The 16,499-nt window shown below is 45.7% G+C and overlaps 1 protein-coding gene across 2 annotated transcripts; it reads right to left on the bottom strand.

Moving 5' to 3' along the window:
* Positions 1 to 196: 196 nt before the first annotated feature.
* Positions 197 to 16,154, bottom strand: zzz3 (zinc finger, ZZ-type containing 3). Of its 2 annotated transcripts, none has more exons than XM_086042883.1 (12): positions 15,847 to 16,154; positions 8,657 to 10,334; positions 6,498 to 6,636; positions 5,653 to 5,800; positions 5,469 to 5,581; positions 5,167 to 5,238; positions 4,980 to 5,081; positions 4,112 to 4,207; positions 3,870 to 4,028; positions 2,149 to 2,283; positions 1,917 to 2,017; positions 197 to 1,220 (listed from the first exon to the last, which is right to left on the bottom strand). In XM_086042883.1, exons 2-12 carry the CDS (start codon positions 10,267 to 10,269, stop codon positions 1,076 to 1,078), a joined length of 2,823 nt encoding a protein of 940 aa, XP_085899009.1. In that variant the 5' UTR covers positions 10,270 to 10,334; positions 15,847 to 16,154; the 3' UTR covers positions 197 to 1,075. The 2 variants fall into 2 exon arrangements, with proteins under 2 accessions (XP_085899009.1, XP_085899010.1); XM_086042884.1 differs by lacking the exon at positions 15,847 to 16,154 and adding an exon at positions 15,539 to 15,821.
* Positions 16,155 to 16,499: the final 345 nt, after the last annotated feature.

Genomic DNA, 16,499 nt, shown 5'->3' with positions numbered 1-16,499 from the left:
TGCAACATTTGCAGACACGTTTAGAAATTCAGAAGCATCCTACAAGTTTAACACCAGTTTCATAAAACTAAAACAAAGTAAAACTACTGTACTCACCCATTGCAGACAACTCCTGAGATTCACCGGACTACGGCGGTTCCGCAGTATCTACTTATCAAAATAAAGTCATCTGTCATTAAGAACAATGAATGGAAAATTTATTTTCACATACTTTTTATTTCCACACTTCTCCGCTAGCATTTTTTGTACATTATTATTTTTATTTATTTCATTTTTTCTTTCACATAACAGACTTGTCATACACAGATATTGGAAGCAGGAGGGGAGGGAGGGTTTCCGGAGGGGTGGGGGGGAGGTGAGAATGGTGTCTAGTCTGCACAAACGAGATCTATGGGCGTGTGTGTCTGTGTATTTTTGTGTGTGTGTCTGTGTGTATAAAAGTGTGGAGGCACCGAGCACCACCTCAAATCTTTTTTTTTAAGTTTTTTTTTTAAGTTTTTTGTTTTGTTTTTTTAAATAGATTAATAAAAATACAATCTTTTTCCATGGACTTCAACCGAAAGATGACCGACAAAACAATGTTTTTTTTGTTTTGTATTGTTTTAAATGGCTCACACACACACACACACACAACAACTAGCGCCAACTACTGGTCACCATAAACACTTCACGTGATCCATGGCGGCAAACACTGATGGGTGAGAGAATGGGAGGGGAGAAAAAAAACAACAAAAAAAACGAAAAAAAAAAAAAAACCATCGCCGTGTCTGCATATGAAATGCGGCGGCGCGACAGACCGCCACTCAACGCGTGGGAATGTTGCCTTCACTTGTCTTTGTTTTTCTTTAAAAGAGCCGTGGATTAACCTTGCTTTAGGTGGTGGCCCAGCGACTTGTCCGCCCCCAGCAGCAGCGGCGGCGCTGCTCGCCCCACCGCCCGCCTGCCGGCGTTCCGACACAGCGGCGGGATAACGGCCGGGCGATGGAGCCATGCACACTGGAGAGAAGGGAGGGAAGGACAAAGGAAGAGAGAACGAGTGCGTGTGGTGGAGCTACGGGCGCCTGCCGCTCGTCTGTCATCTGTTGGCCGGGAAGTAGTTGGGGTCCAGGTAGTTGTAGCTGGTGCTCTGTGGTAGGCGGTAATCGCGGTCTAGTAAAGTCTCGGGCTGGTACACGGGGTCCAAGTGGTGGTTGGCCTTGTGGGTCTCCGTCTTGAACAAGCTGCACCGGGGAAAAGTCAAAGAAAAGAAAGAGGGACAAGTGAGCGCTCATCTTGCGTTCTAAATTGCAGACGATTAGTGGCATAATCAAAGAAATTGCCTTAAAAAGGAAGTCAATCCAAACATATTTTTTCAATAATATGTTCTGTGCAGGCCCAATAGTTGAAACTATTAAGGCATTCTGATTATTATTTTGCGTTTATGGACTATAAGAAATCCACTCGTTATTAGCTAGCTGAGGGGGCGGCCATTTTGTCACTTCAGTCGAATGAAAATGCCATCACAGCTCAGGGCTCTGGTAACGGACCAATCACAGCTATTTTCTGAAGCTCAGCCATGATCGGTCGTTATCCGAGCCCAGAGCAACTGTGATGTCATTTTCAGTCGGCAGAAGTGACAAAACGGCCGCCCCCCTGAGATGGCGAGATTTTTCTCCTTAACTTATATTCCACAAAACGCAACATTAATCAGAACGACTGATTTAAAGAAAGGGGGAAAAAAAAAAATTCTAACATGTTCAGATTTTACATATGACTGGATTTTAACGACGTCAAGACCTTTCTGAATCCTCTCTGTGGAAAGTGCTCTACAGTACAAAAATAGTCAAAGGTACGTACTTGGAAGTGTCAGCGTAAGACCTAACCAGGCGCATCTGCTGTGTGTGTGTGTGTACGTCTAATCGTGTCTCGTGACTGACCAGTCTGCGCAGTTGGTGCAGAAATCCACGGCGCTGTCCTGCGGACAATCTTGACAGTGCCAGCGCACGCCCTGGATGGGTTCCATGCCACACACGTCGCACTACACACACATATATATATATATATGTATATATATATATATATATATATATATATATAAATATTTAAATATAGAATGTCTGCGACACACTTTTCCGGTGGAATGCGGCTAATGGTGTTAACGTGCATCACCTTGTATCCCAGGTGTTGCGCGCCGGCTTTGTCCTGGCGGAGCTCCTGAAGCTTTTGTTTCTTCAGACGCTTGAGCTCCACCAGCTCTTTGTACTCGGGAAGGTTACGCAGCTCCACGGGGACGTTGTCGTCGTCCTGGGAACACACACACGAACAAACCACGAATAAAAAGAGATGCTTGAAAGGAAGCAAGACCAACGATGCGCACTGGCAAACACGCGTTAAATGCGGATTGGGTTTCTAGTAGGGCTGAACCAATTTGAAAAATAATCTAATTGCGATTTCATCATTTATTTGTTATACATGAATGTTTGGCTCACATCAAAGTAACACAAAAGTGCTTGCTAAAAATAGTGTTTTTTGTTTTTTTTCTTGCGGTCCGTGCAGATTCTCAGTCATGCAGGTCACGGTAGTCCAAAATTGTTGTATCGAGGAAACTGGATTTTTCTAGTGGAATTTTTCGCTGTTCTCCAAAAACGTTCAATTATGAGTCAGCGATTCTCAAATGCTGGTTTCTAGTACCACTAGCGTATGTATGTGGGCTCCCTCTTAGTGGTACGCCAAAGAATCACTAAATGACATGTTCAAACTGTGTGTAATGTTCTTCACTCTTTTTTTTTATTTTTTTTTTTAAATGCAGTAGAGAACATTTCTCACCTCTACGTTGTTTCCATTTAACTTTTAAATGTCGTTCCTTTGCATTTTGTAATCATAGTCTTTAAGGTCATTTGCACACTTTTTGCTCTAATTATTAGGTTTTTGTCCAATACATTTGAATTGAATCATTATTTAAGTACATTTTCCAATATCTAAGCCCAATATTAATATCAAAACTGCGCATTAAGTTTCAGTGGCTTACAATAATATTAAATATGCTTTTTAGGAATAAAACCTGCCTCGTTTTTGATGAACATTAGCTACTACGCTGCTGCATGTTAATATTGGTCATTGTGTGAAGTATCAGAAAGCACTTAACTCGGTTTGTTTTCCTTGGTATGGCTTCACAACCCCCACATTGAGTTTCTCTTCCTTGACTTCACAGCTGAGTGGGTAAAGGTCAGCCGTGCTATTTTTCCAAACTACTCAAAGCGTGGATCTCATTTTGACTTTCTAGCTCCCTGCGCCTCAACGCTTTTTATGCCACCATAAAGAGTTCTTGACAAGAATATGCTCTATGCGCCTCCACTAGTCTAAACACGGCATTCCGATTGATATTGTGTTTGTGGAATATGAGTTAAGTGCTAAAATCCACCCGTTTTTTGGCCATCTGAGGGGGCGTGTGTGTGTGTGAATAATAATTCAAAAATTCAGCCACGGAGGCGACTGATTTGTGCCACACACGTCAACAATGATGTGACATCAGCTTTTATCGACCTCTCCAAAAATGATGACCTCGAGAAACCGGAGTCTAACTTCTCCAAACATTTGTCCCTCATTCCGTCATCGCTCCTCAACAGGCTCTCTGGTGGGAGGAGCTAACATGTAACCAGAGGAGCAAAGTGGGTACAAAGAAATGACATTCAGCCTGAAGCAGTGTCGGGTCAAAGCCTAATGCTGTCGTGTTGGATGCACAGATTATCCCGAACAGCATTAACTGCTGATAGCCGGCACAGCTTTGACTGTGCATTAAATAACTGAATCCGTGGCCTTTGTGGGAACTGGGACACATGCACATGCGCACCCAATAGGAAGAAGAAAAAGGAGAAAGAGCGCGCACGGACCGAATCGTCGTCGGCGGGCTCGTGCATGGCGCCGTAGAACGCCACCCGCTCGTCGTCGTCATCGTCGTCGTCCATGAAGACGGGAGGCTCGTAGGAGGTGAGGAAGGTGGAGGGCCGGGAGAGGTGCTTGTTGAGGTGATGCTGCCGCTTGCCGGTCGCCTGATAAACAAAAAAAAAAAAAACAAGCAGGCATTATTTTGCGGTTTCTTTGAACAGCGGGTGTGGCCAAGGGGTTTGTGTACCTTCTTAGTGTACATGTACAGGTTGGGGGTTCTTCCAGGCACGGGGATTCCAGCTTTTGTCAGTTTGATGAAGTACTTCTGCACCCTGCTGGCAACCTGCAACCATTTCACAGGGAAAAGACAACAGAGGTCACACCCGGGAAACACGCGGGGAGCCGCGTGCAGCAAAAAACGTCTTCGGCAGGGGAGATGACGCGCCAAAGACGCATTTTCAGTCTTAACGTGGATCAGTGGCAGCACAAAACTCACTGCGAAATCTTCTTCCTTTGTTAAACTTGCATAATGTACTGCATATTTATATAAAACCAATAAAAATTATTTATAGCTAATCAAATTTCAATTCATGAATGAACCACATTTTCAGGCTATAAAAACATCCACAAAGTCTTACATTTTTAAAGGCGAATGTAATATGTAAAATTCTTTAATAATATTTTATTATAACAATTATTATTATCTGTTATAATTCCGTTTTCATTCATCGGTTAACCATGTTATGGTCAAAATATGCATCGCAAGCCATACAAAAATGCTTATGTTATATTCATAAAATTCATAAAAGTATTTAGATTAGTTTCGTAATCAGGTACACATGGATTTTGTACATTTGATTCATCAAATATGCTATTATTTTTATTAGTTAAAATTTAACGTTAATCAATCAAATGTACGTTCAGTCAAAATATGTTTCAGAAACCACAAAGAAGATGGCGTTAAATCTTTTCAAATGTTAAACGTATACGGTTTAGAAATATATTCCTTTTTAATGAATCACCGAAATGAATTGTCGTACTAAAAACGGCTTGAAAATGGAGGATTCCGCCCGATGCCATGAACACGTAAAATCGTTTCTTAATATTTATATGACCTGTTTGGCCGTCCGGTTGCCCAACTCGTCTGCGATCTTCTGCCACCTTTTGGACTCCACTTCCTCTGGGGGGAACTTGAGAAGGAGCTGTTCCAGTTTCTTCTAACGGGTCCAAACGCAACACACACACAACATGTCTGACACACCACTGTGTTCATACTGTCCATTCAGACGTGCTTTTTAGTACCTGCTCCTCTGCCGTCCACAGCTGGTTAAACGTGTCGGGCTTGCTGGAGTGACAAAGCCTACCCCGGATCATCTGGAGATGCATAGCAACAGTTACCGGGATGTTAAAGGTCGCACACATAGCGCCAATGAAGGCAGATAAGTGGCACTACTAACTAAGATGTTCAACCGCAAACTAGTAGCGGCAACCAGGATGCTAAAATGGCGGGAACATAACCAGTAACCGTAATGTTGAGAAAGTAGGCACATATCACAAGCAGGCAGGATATTAAACCCTGCGGTGTGATGCAAGTTCAGGCGTACCTGCGTCTGCCTGCCATTCTCTGGGGCGTCACTAGTGGGCAGTGAGGAGTACAAGGTAGAGGTTTCGCACTCCCTCTTGGGATCTACAGGACTTTTTGGTCGGACAGGCAAACCTAAATAGGGCGAGGCGGAGAAATAATTTAAAGCAGGTGAAACAGCTGCCATTTTGGACCCGCCGCCGCACCTTTGTCAAAGATGAGCTTGAGCCGCCTGGTTTTACGTTTCTTGTCGCAGAACTCCCTCTGGAAATCCCCGAGGCCGGAGGTGTACTGCTCCCACGCCAGGTCCGGAAGCTGAACGACACGCTGGGGGCACGGCAGGCCCAGATTCACCTGACGAAGGCCACCGAAAAGAAATATTAGCATTCAAAGGAAGGCTGTGCGACACTGCCTTATTTTGAGGCTATCACCAATTATATTCCTCAAATTTTGAGCCCATTTGGTTTTAGGAAAAAGCTAATGAATATTACATTATTCAAAACAAAAAAAGTTTTGTTGTCCCCTTCTGGGATTGGCTTGATTTCTCCTGTTACCAAACAAGCCTTGAAACTGGTTTTCGGCATATTTTTGTTCCATGCATTGATTTGCATTAATTTCTACAGAAACACAGATGCAGGATTAAAAAAAAAAAAAAAAAGATAATACTCCAAGTGATTGCTCTTGGACAAAATGCCATTTTATAAAGAGAGCAAATGCTTCGCACGTGCTCCTTGCGCGGCTTGGCTGGTCCATGTCTGTCGTCAAAGAGTAACAACGTAAAGACCAAAATAGTCACGACATGGGTGGGAAAAGTAACTTGGCAACAGTGACTGTGCTTTTGTAAACCACCTCTGTGTTCACAGCCATATCGTAAGCGCACTTGAGCAGGGGCGTGCTTTGAACAATAGAAAGCCGCTTACATTTTATTATTATTTTTTTTTAATTAAGGCCACCCAAAGCTGAAAACAAATCAAAACGACTTAATTGCCCTATTCTAAACTGTATTGGCGAGCCAGTATAATAATAACATCAAGCCGTATATTTCGGTTACCCTCTTCTGCAGCTGCTCCACAAATCTGATGGGGTCAGCCAGGGCCTCTCTTTGGTGCCGCGCCAACGTCTCCAAGTCCAGGATGGCCTGCGTGCGCTGGGCCTCGAGAACGCCAATGGTCTGCAGCAACCTCTGGTAACTGACACGGGGGAAGCCATCATTTGAATGACTCAATTCCTGCTAATGTGTCTCAAGTTATCAGAACCGTGGCATGTCAAACACAACGGCCCGCGGCGGCGTAGAGACTTTTGACATTTTGTGGGGGAGAGAAAGGCGAACTGCGCGGGAGTGACTCAGAGGCCCATCAGCATGACTACGCATCCATCTCCTTTAACAGGACATGGCAGGGTCTCCACATATTACCCGCACTGGCCGGTGAGAGGCGGTGCAGTGCCGCAGAACACACCAAACAGCGGCAGCGAGGCTAGCTATTAGCTTACAGGGTCAACTACATTAAACTACATGAAAATGCCGAAAAGACAAAAGCATTATGACATTGAACATTCAGATCAACATAGACATTGACTTTGTCACAGGTCAGAAGGCAATGTTGTCTATTACCAGGCAGTAATAAAGTCATAATTGGTAAATATGTCATGGAAAACACTTTTAGGTCATGAATAGAAACAATCAAATGAAAAACCAGAAAGTAGAGCGGAAACGGCGCTCCTTATTGTGCCATGTGACCACGTATTCTAAAGTTCACCAAAACCTGAAAATCTGGCATGGTGGGACCATCATAAAACGAGGAACCCACGAATATTGTTTGTCTCACAAATTAGAAGTCAGAGACAGGAATATTTATATTTGTAATATAGTAACTTGCGCAACAGTTATTCAAGCAAATACTTACTGGCAATGTAATTATGACTTATCATGTTTCATTGCCACCGCAGGAACAGAACTAATGTTAAACAAAAACAACCTAAACACAACTGGCACGTACAAGCGTTTCCAGTGTCAAAAGCCCAAAAAAAACGCAGAGTCATGCTTCCATTAAATGACTTCTGGCTTGTATCGATCCATCTCTGTGGGCTCGATTGAACCTAGTCGCGGAAACTCGATCCAATTACTTTGCCGCGTGCGCCAACGCTGAATTTGAAACATTCACCGATACCACAGCAAGTCGTCGGGGCGATCGCGTTTCAGTAGTCTGCGCTTCCTCCTGCTGTGGTGAGGACGCATCGGGAATCCGCTTTAAAGGTGCGCCACATATGTCCCCCATGACGTAAAACTGAACTAAAACAGTCAAACAAAACTTGGTTGCTCAAGGTGGAATTTCGCTTTTTAGCCATTTACTCCAGGAATAATTATATTAAACGCCTCAAGGTGACAGTATCCCTCTACAAACGCATTCCCCCTCTGTTGCCGTCTGGCCTTCTCATAGGACAAGAAGTTTAACTTTTAAGATATATCTTAACACTCCAGAAGAGAATAGAATCGCTGTAAAACGCCACTCACTGTCAGTAAAGGCTCTTAAAACCTGTTCCCTCTCCATTGCTCTCTACAAAAGGCAAGTTGTGAGTACTTTAAGGCAACTAGTGAAAAGGCAAGTTGTGAGTACTTTAAGGCAACTAGTGTTAGTTTACAATAAAGCAACATGAATCAAGTACAGCAATAGCTATAAAAGGGACAGTACTACTCTGGATAACTAAACCCTAAGCTGACATTAACGCTGTGCTATTGTTCCTACGTGAATAAAAGTCAACACATTTCAAGACTTTTCGTTTCCAAAACACCTTTGGGATATTTGGTACAACTACAAACAAATATTTGAGGGTTTGCTGACACATAAGGTGCATATGATTCTTTATCTCTCTGCAGCCTGGTAGCAAATGGCCCCACCAGTTGGTGGGGACCACTGCTTTAAAATAGTGTCAGTTAAACGTAGCCTGAAACAGATTTTCACATGGGGTGGGGGGGGGAAATTGTCACAAAGCAGACTGCATTCCACTTTAGAGGTTCCACGGCGGTACGACGCCTTATTTCAATTTTTACCAGCTACAAAATCCCATTAAAATCAAGAGCGTAGCGGGATTATTTGACAGCACAGACGAGCATAAAGGCAACAGTGAAAAGATTAGGCTGAGCTACACGAGTAAGGCGGCAAAGCGAGGTTGGTGGGGCAATAAAATCCCGCCAAAGCTCCTAGCACATACTCTTTGTTATGTTTCAGAGCCAGGTGGTCGGATTCAAAGTAGTACACGTCCGGCTCCTCTTCTTCCTCTTCCTCCTCCTCCGTGGTGTGGCTGCACACCGCTTCCTTGACGCCGTCGACATCCCCGGCCGCCACGGGGCCGCCGTCGTTGCAGCCCGTCTCATCGCCGGGCTCTGCGCAGGTGATCTCGTTGTCGTCAGGGGAACACAAAGAGTCCGAAGGAGCGGCAAAGTCCTCTTCCGTGCCCTCCGCCGCCTCCCCGTCCTCCTTCAGCGGGCCGTTGTCTCGAGGCGGAGAGCAGGCCTTGGCGGAGGACGCCTTGCGGGGCGAAGTTCGCAGGGTGTACCTGTGTTCGTAGAGCTCGGCAAAAGACGGCGGCGTGCGCCCGCTCTCGGTGGGCGGAGGGGTCGCCGCCAGCTGGGGCGTTGTTTCTCCTGAGTTGCTGTTGCAGGCGGCGGGGGAAGGCGAGGAGGCGGCGTCCGGCACCGGCGTGAGCGGGCGACCGTCGCCGTCGCACTCGCTGTCCATCACCTGCTCCTCGCCGGCCAGACAAAGGGGGTCGCCCACCACGTCCACCTCCACGTCCTCCACTTCCTGCTCCCTGGCCACCACCAGCTCAGGGAGCGGGTCCTCCGGAGGGGCTGGGGAGGACGGCGTAGGCGGCTGCCCTGAGGCGGCAACCTCCGCGCGCGCCGGGCTAGAGTTCGTACAAGGCACCGTGGGCTGGGGCGAGGGGGGCGCCCCGGCCTGGCCGCCGTTGAGCAGCGGCGGGCAGCTGGTGGCCGAGGCAGGACTCGAAGACTCTTCAGCGAGGGCGCCGTGGTTCTCCACTGCGTCGTCCCGGAGCCCGTTTGAGGCCTTATGAGCGGCGGGGGGCTGCGGCGCCCCTTCACACTCCACCCGGCCATCTTTGGCCAGCTCTCCTTCCTCTTCCTCGAGGACAGGCGAGTCGGGAGCTAAGTTCGAGTTCCGAGCAGGAATGTCTACACAAGTGTTGCCCTCGCAAGGTTCAGGAACAGAGACAGGACTCTCGGGGCTCCCCGTGTCCTCCTCGCATTCCTGAGATTCCCCAACTCGGGAACACCGCTTGGCCCTTTTGATTAAAGGAGGAGCATCCGGCACCCCGTTCCCTTTATCGCAACGTTCAGACTTCTCAGGGCTATTGTCTTTTCCCAGACACGAGCCGCTCCGCTTACGTGGGCCCGCCAGCAGCTCCTGCTCGGCTGCCGGAGAACTATTACAGTCCTTTGAGTCATTTAAGCGTCCCTGCAACAAGATCTGCCGCTCAGAGTCCTGGAGCGACTGGACGTCAGCTTCCCCTTTAGTTTCCTGCTTGGTCTTTTCCTTCTTAGGGTCCGGCTTGGGGTCCGGTTTGGACTCCTGCTTGTCCTCCTTCTTGGACCCCTGCTTGACGTCCTGTTTGGACACCTGCCTGGAGTCCTGCCGGGACTCCTGCCTCTTCTTGGGCGAGCGGGCCCTAGGCAGCGGAGACACAGCCGTCTCCTCCGGCTGAGCGATGCTGCGGTTCCTGAGGGTGCGGCCACAAAAGTTCTCGTCCAATCCATTGAGCCCCACCGATGACCTTGTGACGCGCGAGGACCGGGACGCGGCCATACTACGGCGGGTGCCTACAATCTCCTCATCCTGGTGCGCTCTCCACTGTGGCGGAACGTGGGCACCTGCGAAGAAAACACAACACTCCAGTGAATGTAGAATTGTACACATAGGGTAGGATGCCATTGTATCCGCCAGTGCCTTTCACGCAGAAACACACGCTACTCAGAAAAAGGGATATTCGGCTGTCGGGTAAAATTTCAGGATTCAGCTGGCATGCACTTAAACCTTTACAGGTCAATTGACCTTTCGTGCAGTTTCCCGCAAAATTGGAGCTTCAAAGGTTAGTTCGGAGGCATAACAACGGAGCCCGCGTACATTTGAATGTAGCTTCTTTCACTGGCAATCGAAGCCGATATTTTCCTGCCGCGGTGTAAAGTTGAACACCCAAGACTCACTGTTCATGTCCCTTTTGTGTTTTGAAAAACCTGAATATAAGCATGTATTTGCACGTTTACATGGCCTTTCTAAACCCGAACACTGCCAATACTCAGGCTTTGAAAGGGCTATTAACTGCATGTAAACGTAATCACTGCTACACTGGTGACGCGCCAATGACCGCAGTGTGTAATTGGCTTATCGTTATCACAATGGCAAAATCCACAGTGGCCGCGTGAATGAGAAATTCCGCGAGTACCATCTGAAAAACGCAGCAGACCAATTTGCGCCCACTTACCAGGAAGGCAGCGCGCGTCTTTCAGCCGGAATCAGATCAAGCAATGATGTTAACGCGTTCAGCCTTCCCACAATCAGATATTTCGAGGACGTCCGGTTTAGCTTCTAACAAAAGTTGACGCACAGCGCTGACTGCCTTCAACAAAAACGGTGTGAGAAGGGGGTGTCATGCTAATGCTGCTAATGAATCTAAAGAGCGCAATAAAAAAATAAAAGGGTGCAGGTCATTCTAAAGTCACATTCGGACACTAAAGTGGTGTCCACTGCGGTCGTAAAAGGAGTTTAAAAGGAGCGCATCAATTAGCACCGCGGAGACAGAAAGGTCCTTTAAATGTGCAGCGGCCGGTCAAAACGTGCTGAAATGACCGTGAAGAAGTAGGCGGACACATTCAAGCCGAGAAGACAAAACCACTGTTCCATTGCTTTTGTACAGCGTTAAGTGACTGTGTCAGTCAGTCATGATAGCTGTAGATTATCTTGTAGTTTTTACTTCCTGTTTTTGTTCCCCTTAATAAGACTCTGTTGAAGTCGATGTTGACTAAATTTGTGGCAGAAAAAAAAAAAAAAAAAACATTTTGGTTTGGGTCTTTCTGCAGCCAGTGTCAAGCATTTAAGTCAGTCTGTGGTGCTCCTGTTTTTTTCTGATAGGGTTTTTTTCTACTTCCCTTAATAGGACTTTCAGCCGATTTTCACAATTTTTTTGTGAACAAAATATTTTGATTTGGGGCTTTTGCAACTGGTGGCTTGCATTAGAGCCCAAGTGTTAGTACTTTTATTTTTGGTAGCTTCCTACTTACCGTTTTTGAACAACTTTCTGTAAGTAAAGCACACTGACTCGGATCTTTGGTAACTGGTTTTGTGCATTTGAGTACTGCTGTTTGTGCCGATTCAGCTTTTATTTTGGTACGTTTCTTCTACTTGTTTCTGTTCGCCAACTTTTTGCGAACAGTCTGTGACCGGTAGTGTGCATTTGCTTGCGCTTCATAACTTCTGGGGAGAAATGTAGACTGCTACGTAATCTTGGGTTTGCGAGCTACTTGTAATCAAAGTGTTGTGTTCTTTTTGTGCGCACACATTAACCTTTCGAGACATTTATTAACCCTCAACACAAAAGTTGTTTATGAGTGTTCCTAACATATTAACATTAGACTTGTTTTGTAACATGACAGTTCAGAACGTTAGTGTCGATAAAAACACAACCTGCAGAGTCAATAAAGATTTAACGTGCACGCATTACTCTCACTCGGCTGACGCCGGCTGCTGAGACGGCTAACTTGACGCATCCATGCATAAAGCAGGAAGAAGGCGAAAGGACTGGAGCGAGCGCTCTGCATTCAACGCAACACAACAAATTAATGAGGCGCGCTCGTTAGCTCCTCTCTGGAGGAATAAAGCGGAAAAAAAAAAAAAACAACAACAACACCCATCAGCTCGGTTGAACAACTGCTAACATATCGTTACAGCTTAGCTCATAGCAGCAAGGGTAATTAGCTAAAAGGCTAACAAACGCTGTCTTCAGGTGCACAGTCTAAATAACGTCGTGCTGAAGATGTGCAAGGAGTGGAGTGTGGTACAAGACGCAGTAGTTACGCCGATATTTAGTTTTGACATATTTCACGCTAAACCGTAACCCAATTAGATGACATGGAAGCTGAGCATGATTGTGAACTAGCATCCTTCCACACACACTGTCCATACAATACACACACACTGGCTACCGTGGAAGTAAAGAGCAACGTCCTGAGATTAAATTACTCACACAGAGAAACCATGGCAGTAACCTGTTTGAGGGTTAAATTGTCAGCTTCATAAAAGCTGTACAGGACATCCAAGTGCAATAAGGGCAGAAAGGAGGTTGCCTCAAGTCACAACGTTGTCCTCAGTTTATTATCATCAGCCTCTTCCACACAGAGATCAAGCAACCTGGCATACAGCGACCTGGCATACCCAGAAATGACCTGACATTGGCGCCACAGAATCTCATTAGGGCTGAAACGATTAATTGAATAACTCGATTAATTCCATTTCAAAAAGTTTGAAGTTTAACACCTGATCACAAACGACTCATTCTACGAGTCCGTGTTGAATGCAAGTGTTGCCGTCACGCTAACCTCGCCCATATTTAACTGTAAGGACGTTCAACATAACTTTTTTTTAGGCCAATACCAGTACGAGTATTCACTGATACCGATACCAAGTACTGAAAACACTTTTACTTATGATACATCAAATTTGCATTAAAACATCTTTGTCATGCATATAATGATTTATCAATGTGTCAAACGGCCACAATGTGGCACCAACTTCTGGCGAGAAGAACTTGATTTTTTTTTTTTTTTTGCCTTAAGTATTGGTGGTTGGTATCGGCATCCTTCAGAAGTAGCCATTACTTCGAAATAAGGATGGCATCAGCCCAATACAGGTACTCGCCCATCCCTACTTAATTGCGCGATGGATAAAATACTTAGCGGACATCGACAATTGCTTTCAACACAAAAGGCCGAGAAAAATACTCAAAGGCCTGTCATTGCAGAACACTCTTACACACAGGTACCGTACTGCTTCTCAGAGCTTCTAGGCTACTTTGGAGGGCGGAAAGTTGCAAGGGCAACTTCACCCAAATTCCGTGATGGTGCCGTTTATTCAAATTAGTGACAGACAGTGACAAAAGCAAGACAAATGCCAGCTTTTAGGGGTGGTGCCGATTTATTGACATTCCTCTTGGAATAAAGTCTTTTTTCCATACTTAAATAGTTATGACTTTACTGCTGCATTGTGACACTCTATAACTTTTGTACAAATATGGGTAACGTGGCCGACATCGGAACAGAACTCCAATGTAAACAGAGGACCTCCTTCATGTAAGATACCTGCGATGTTCCACAAGGGTGGAAATGAACGGATGAGGGTGTTATTTGCCCCCACTGGTGGATGAATGTGTGTGTGTGTGTGTGCATGTGTGTGGGGGTGCGCGTGCGTGTGTGTGTGTGCGTGTGAGAGAGTGGGTGAATGTGAGGCTTTGTAAAGTGCTTTGAGCACCATATGTTATAAATAAAGCGCTAAATGCAATTAGTGCAGTCCATTTACCATTGAAGTTGATGGTGATAAACGAGGCTACCGCCAGGTGTCCTGAGGATGTGGATTTGATGACTGTATTTTGTTTGGTGTTTGTTTAATTTTGAGGAAATTGAAGGAGCACCAGCGGCTGTTTCTATCGATACCAATTGTTGCGGATTACACTTCATTCTAACTAGTGGTGGTAGGCTAGATTCAATTATCTAACAATGTTTACTTTACCAGAGGCGATCTGTTGAGTAACTGTACTGTTGTCTAAAATTTTGAAAATTCCAGGATGCACTGAACTTGCAATAAATGGACTGTGGTATGGTGAGGGAACACTATTCACTGTAATTTTGACTTTACTGTTGCAATACTGTATGGCACATTCCAACTTCCACAAGAATTTGGTTTACATCGCATCCATAGGAAAATAACGATAACATAATTTGACATCAGCAGCAATTGTGCTTGTTTACGTTTGTCTTTCTTAAAAGCCCAAGGAAACGGAAACGTCTGACTTGAGAGCTGTCTGGAATCGCAACCTTAGCCACCAATTTGTCAGCTGTTTGATGCAAAAGCCACAGAAAAAGCAAAGCGCAGAGCTAATCCTGTCACACACCAACGATTTTAAGACTTTTGACGTCTTTCTTTTTTTTTAATTGTTAAATCTCAGCAAACTCTGAATTGAGCTGCATTGAGCTTGCTGGTTCTTGCATATAATTTCTACCATTGTATATACAAATAAATGTTGACAAAGTCTAAACAGAGTATGTTAGCGCCTCATGAAATAGAGCAAAACTAACTTGGGGGGGTGGGGGGGGTCAGTGATTATTTAGGAATTTGGCGCAATTGAAGAGATAAGAGGCTCCATACTTCCATTATATCCTCTCTAAAAGCACACTCGCCAGGCTTGGAAGTGGCAGTAACGTGCTAGCATTCACAATCGTCCAAAAAATATAAAAACATGTCATTTAGGGCAGTTTTAAAGGCGACAATGTGCACAATTATACATGAGCATACATATACACCTGCCAAGCGAGCCAAGAGCGTTGGCTAAGGACAACTAGCTAGCAATTTTAGAGGATTTTTGTCCTAAATTTAAAGCCTAGTGTACTTGTTACTTTTGTGACCACTTTCGTATCCACGTTGTAGTGGGCACACTTCCACCGAGGCCTAAAGGCAAGGTGACATCCACGGGGTAGCGTGGCGTGCGTCCCGTATAGAGGGGCTCGGATGCCCGCATCCTCGCTTGGCATGTGCCGCGCAGGACCGGTTGCTACTCGACTTAACAGCAACAGTTCAAGACGGGGACGCAGTTCCTCGAGTTAAATAAAATATGTACATGTAATACACACAGGTGTGGTTTTATATTAACAACCCAACCGGGGACGGTAGGCGAGCTAAACGTTAGCGGCAACTTGACTGCAAAACGCCGCTTGGTTAGCCCTTTAATCGGGCAAACTCCCCGTTAGACTTGTGGCTAAACACGGTGCGTTAGCGAGCCATAAACGGCCGAAATAAGTAGAGAAGCTACCTAGGGAGACTCCGGTGTGGCGGGGGTTCCACGTTAATCCATTCGGCTCGAGAGGCGTCTCCGCTAGGCTAGTCGAGTTGATAAAACCGGTAGGGAGAATCGTGGCAGTCTGCCTGTAGCTAAGCGTTAGCCAGTCTAGCTTAGCCGATTGTTCCGCTCTCAAACTTTGCCGTTTAATTCGCAAACGGTGCCGGTCCTCCACAAACAGTCCCGGCAATTGTGTCGTTTCCCCTCCAGCGCCAGACAATCGAAACGCTCCATGGCCCGGCTAAGCGTTTGCGGAGCCCCCAAAAGAATGTAGCACGTACCTCACTTCCGTACGGTCGCTGCACGCTCGCTCGCAGCCATGTTTTCACAGTGCAGCCGAGTGCTCCGGGTCGGGTGTGCGAGCACATTGAGGCGAGGGCGACATTCGTGTGCCGCACTCGGCGACATGTTTGTCTTCTCATGGCCTGGAAATGCCTTCGAATCCACAGAAAATGTGGACCACGAGCGTTATGTTGACTTTGTGGTGATTAGTGGATTAATTTGGAGGAAAAGACATTCATATTCTGACTGTTTGCTTTCCTTTGGTGTGACTCTCAGCAGGAGCTGGTTTTGAGCAACTTTTTGTGAACAAAGGACTTTGATTTGGATCTTCAGGCACTGTGCATGAGCCCTTGCTTTTATTTTGATAGGTTTCTACTTCCCATTGTAGTTCCCTTGAGCTAGAGCCTGACTTTTTTGTCAGCAATTTGGATTTGATCTTCTGTGCTTGGTCAAGTGCATTTGAGTATCAGTTTGTGCTGTTACAGCTTTTATTTTGGCAGATATTTACTTCCTGTTTATTAATTTAGATCTTTTTTTTTAATTGGTGGTGCTCATTTGAGTCACTCTGTTAGTGTGTTTGAGTCCATTTGTTTGTGCGGATACTGAATTTATTTTGGTAGGTTTCTCCTTCCTGTTTCTATTCCCTTGTTAG

The sequence above is a fragment of the Filicampus tigris genome, chromosome 10, assembly GCF_054856515.1.
Source record: "Filicampus tigris isolate MCC_2025a chromosome 10, RoL_Ftig_1.0, whole genome shotgun sequence".
Lineage (NCBI taxonomy): Eukaryota > Metazoa > Chordata > Actinopteri > Syngnathiformes > Syngnathidae > Filicampus > Filicampus tigris.
This window is presented reverse-complemented; position numbering and strand designations above follow the sequence as displayed.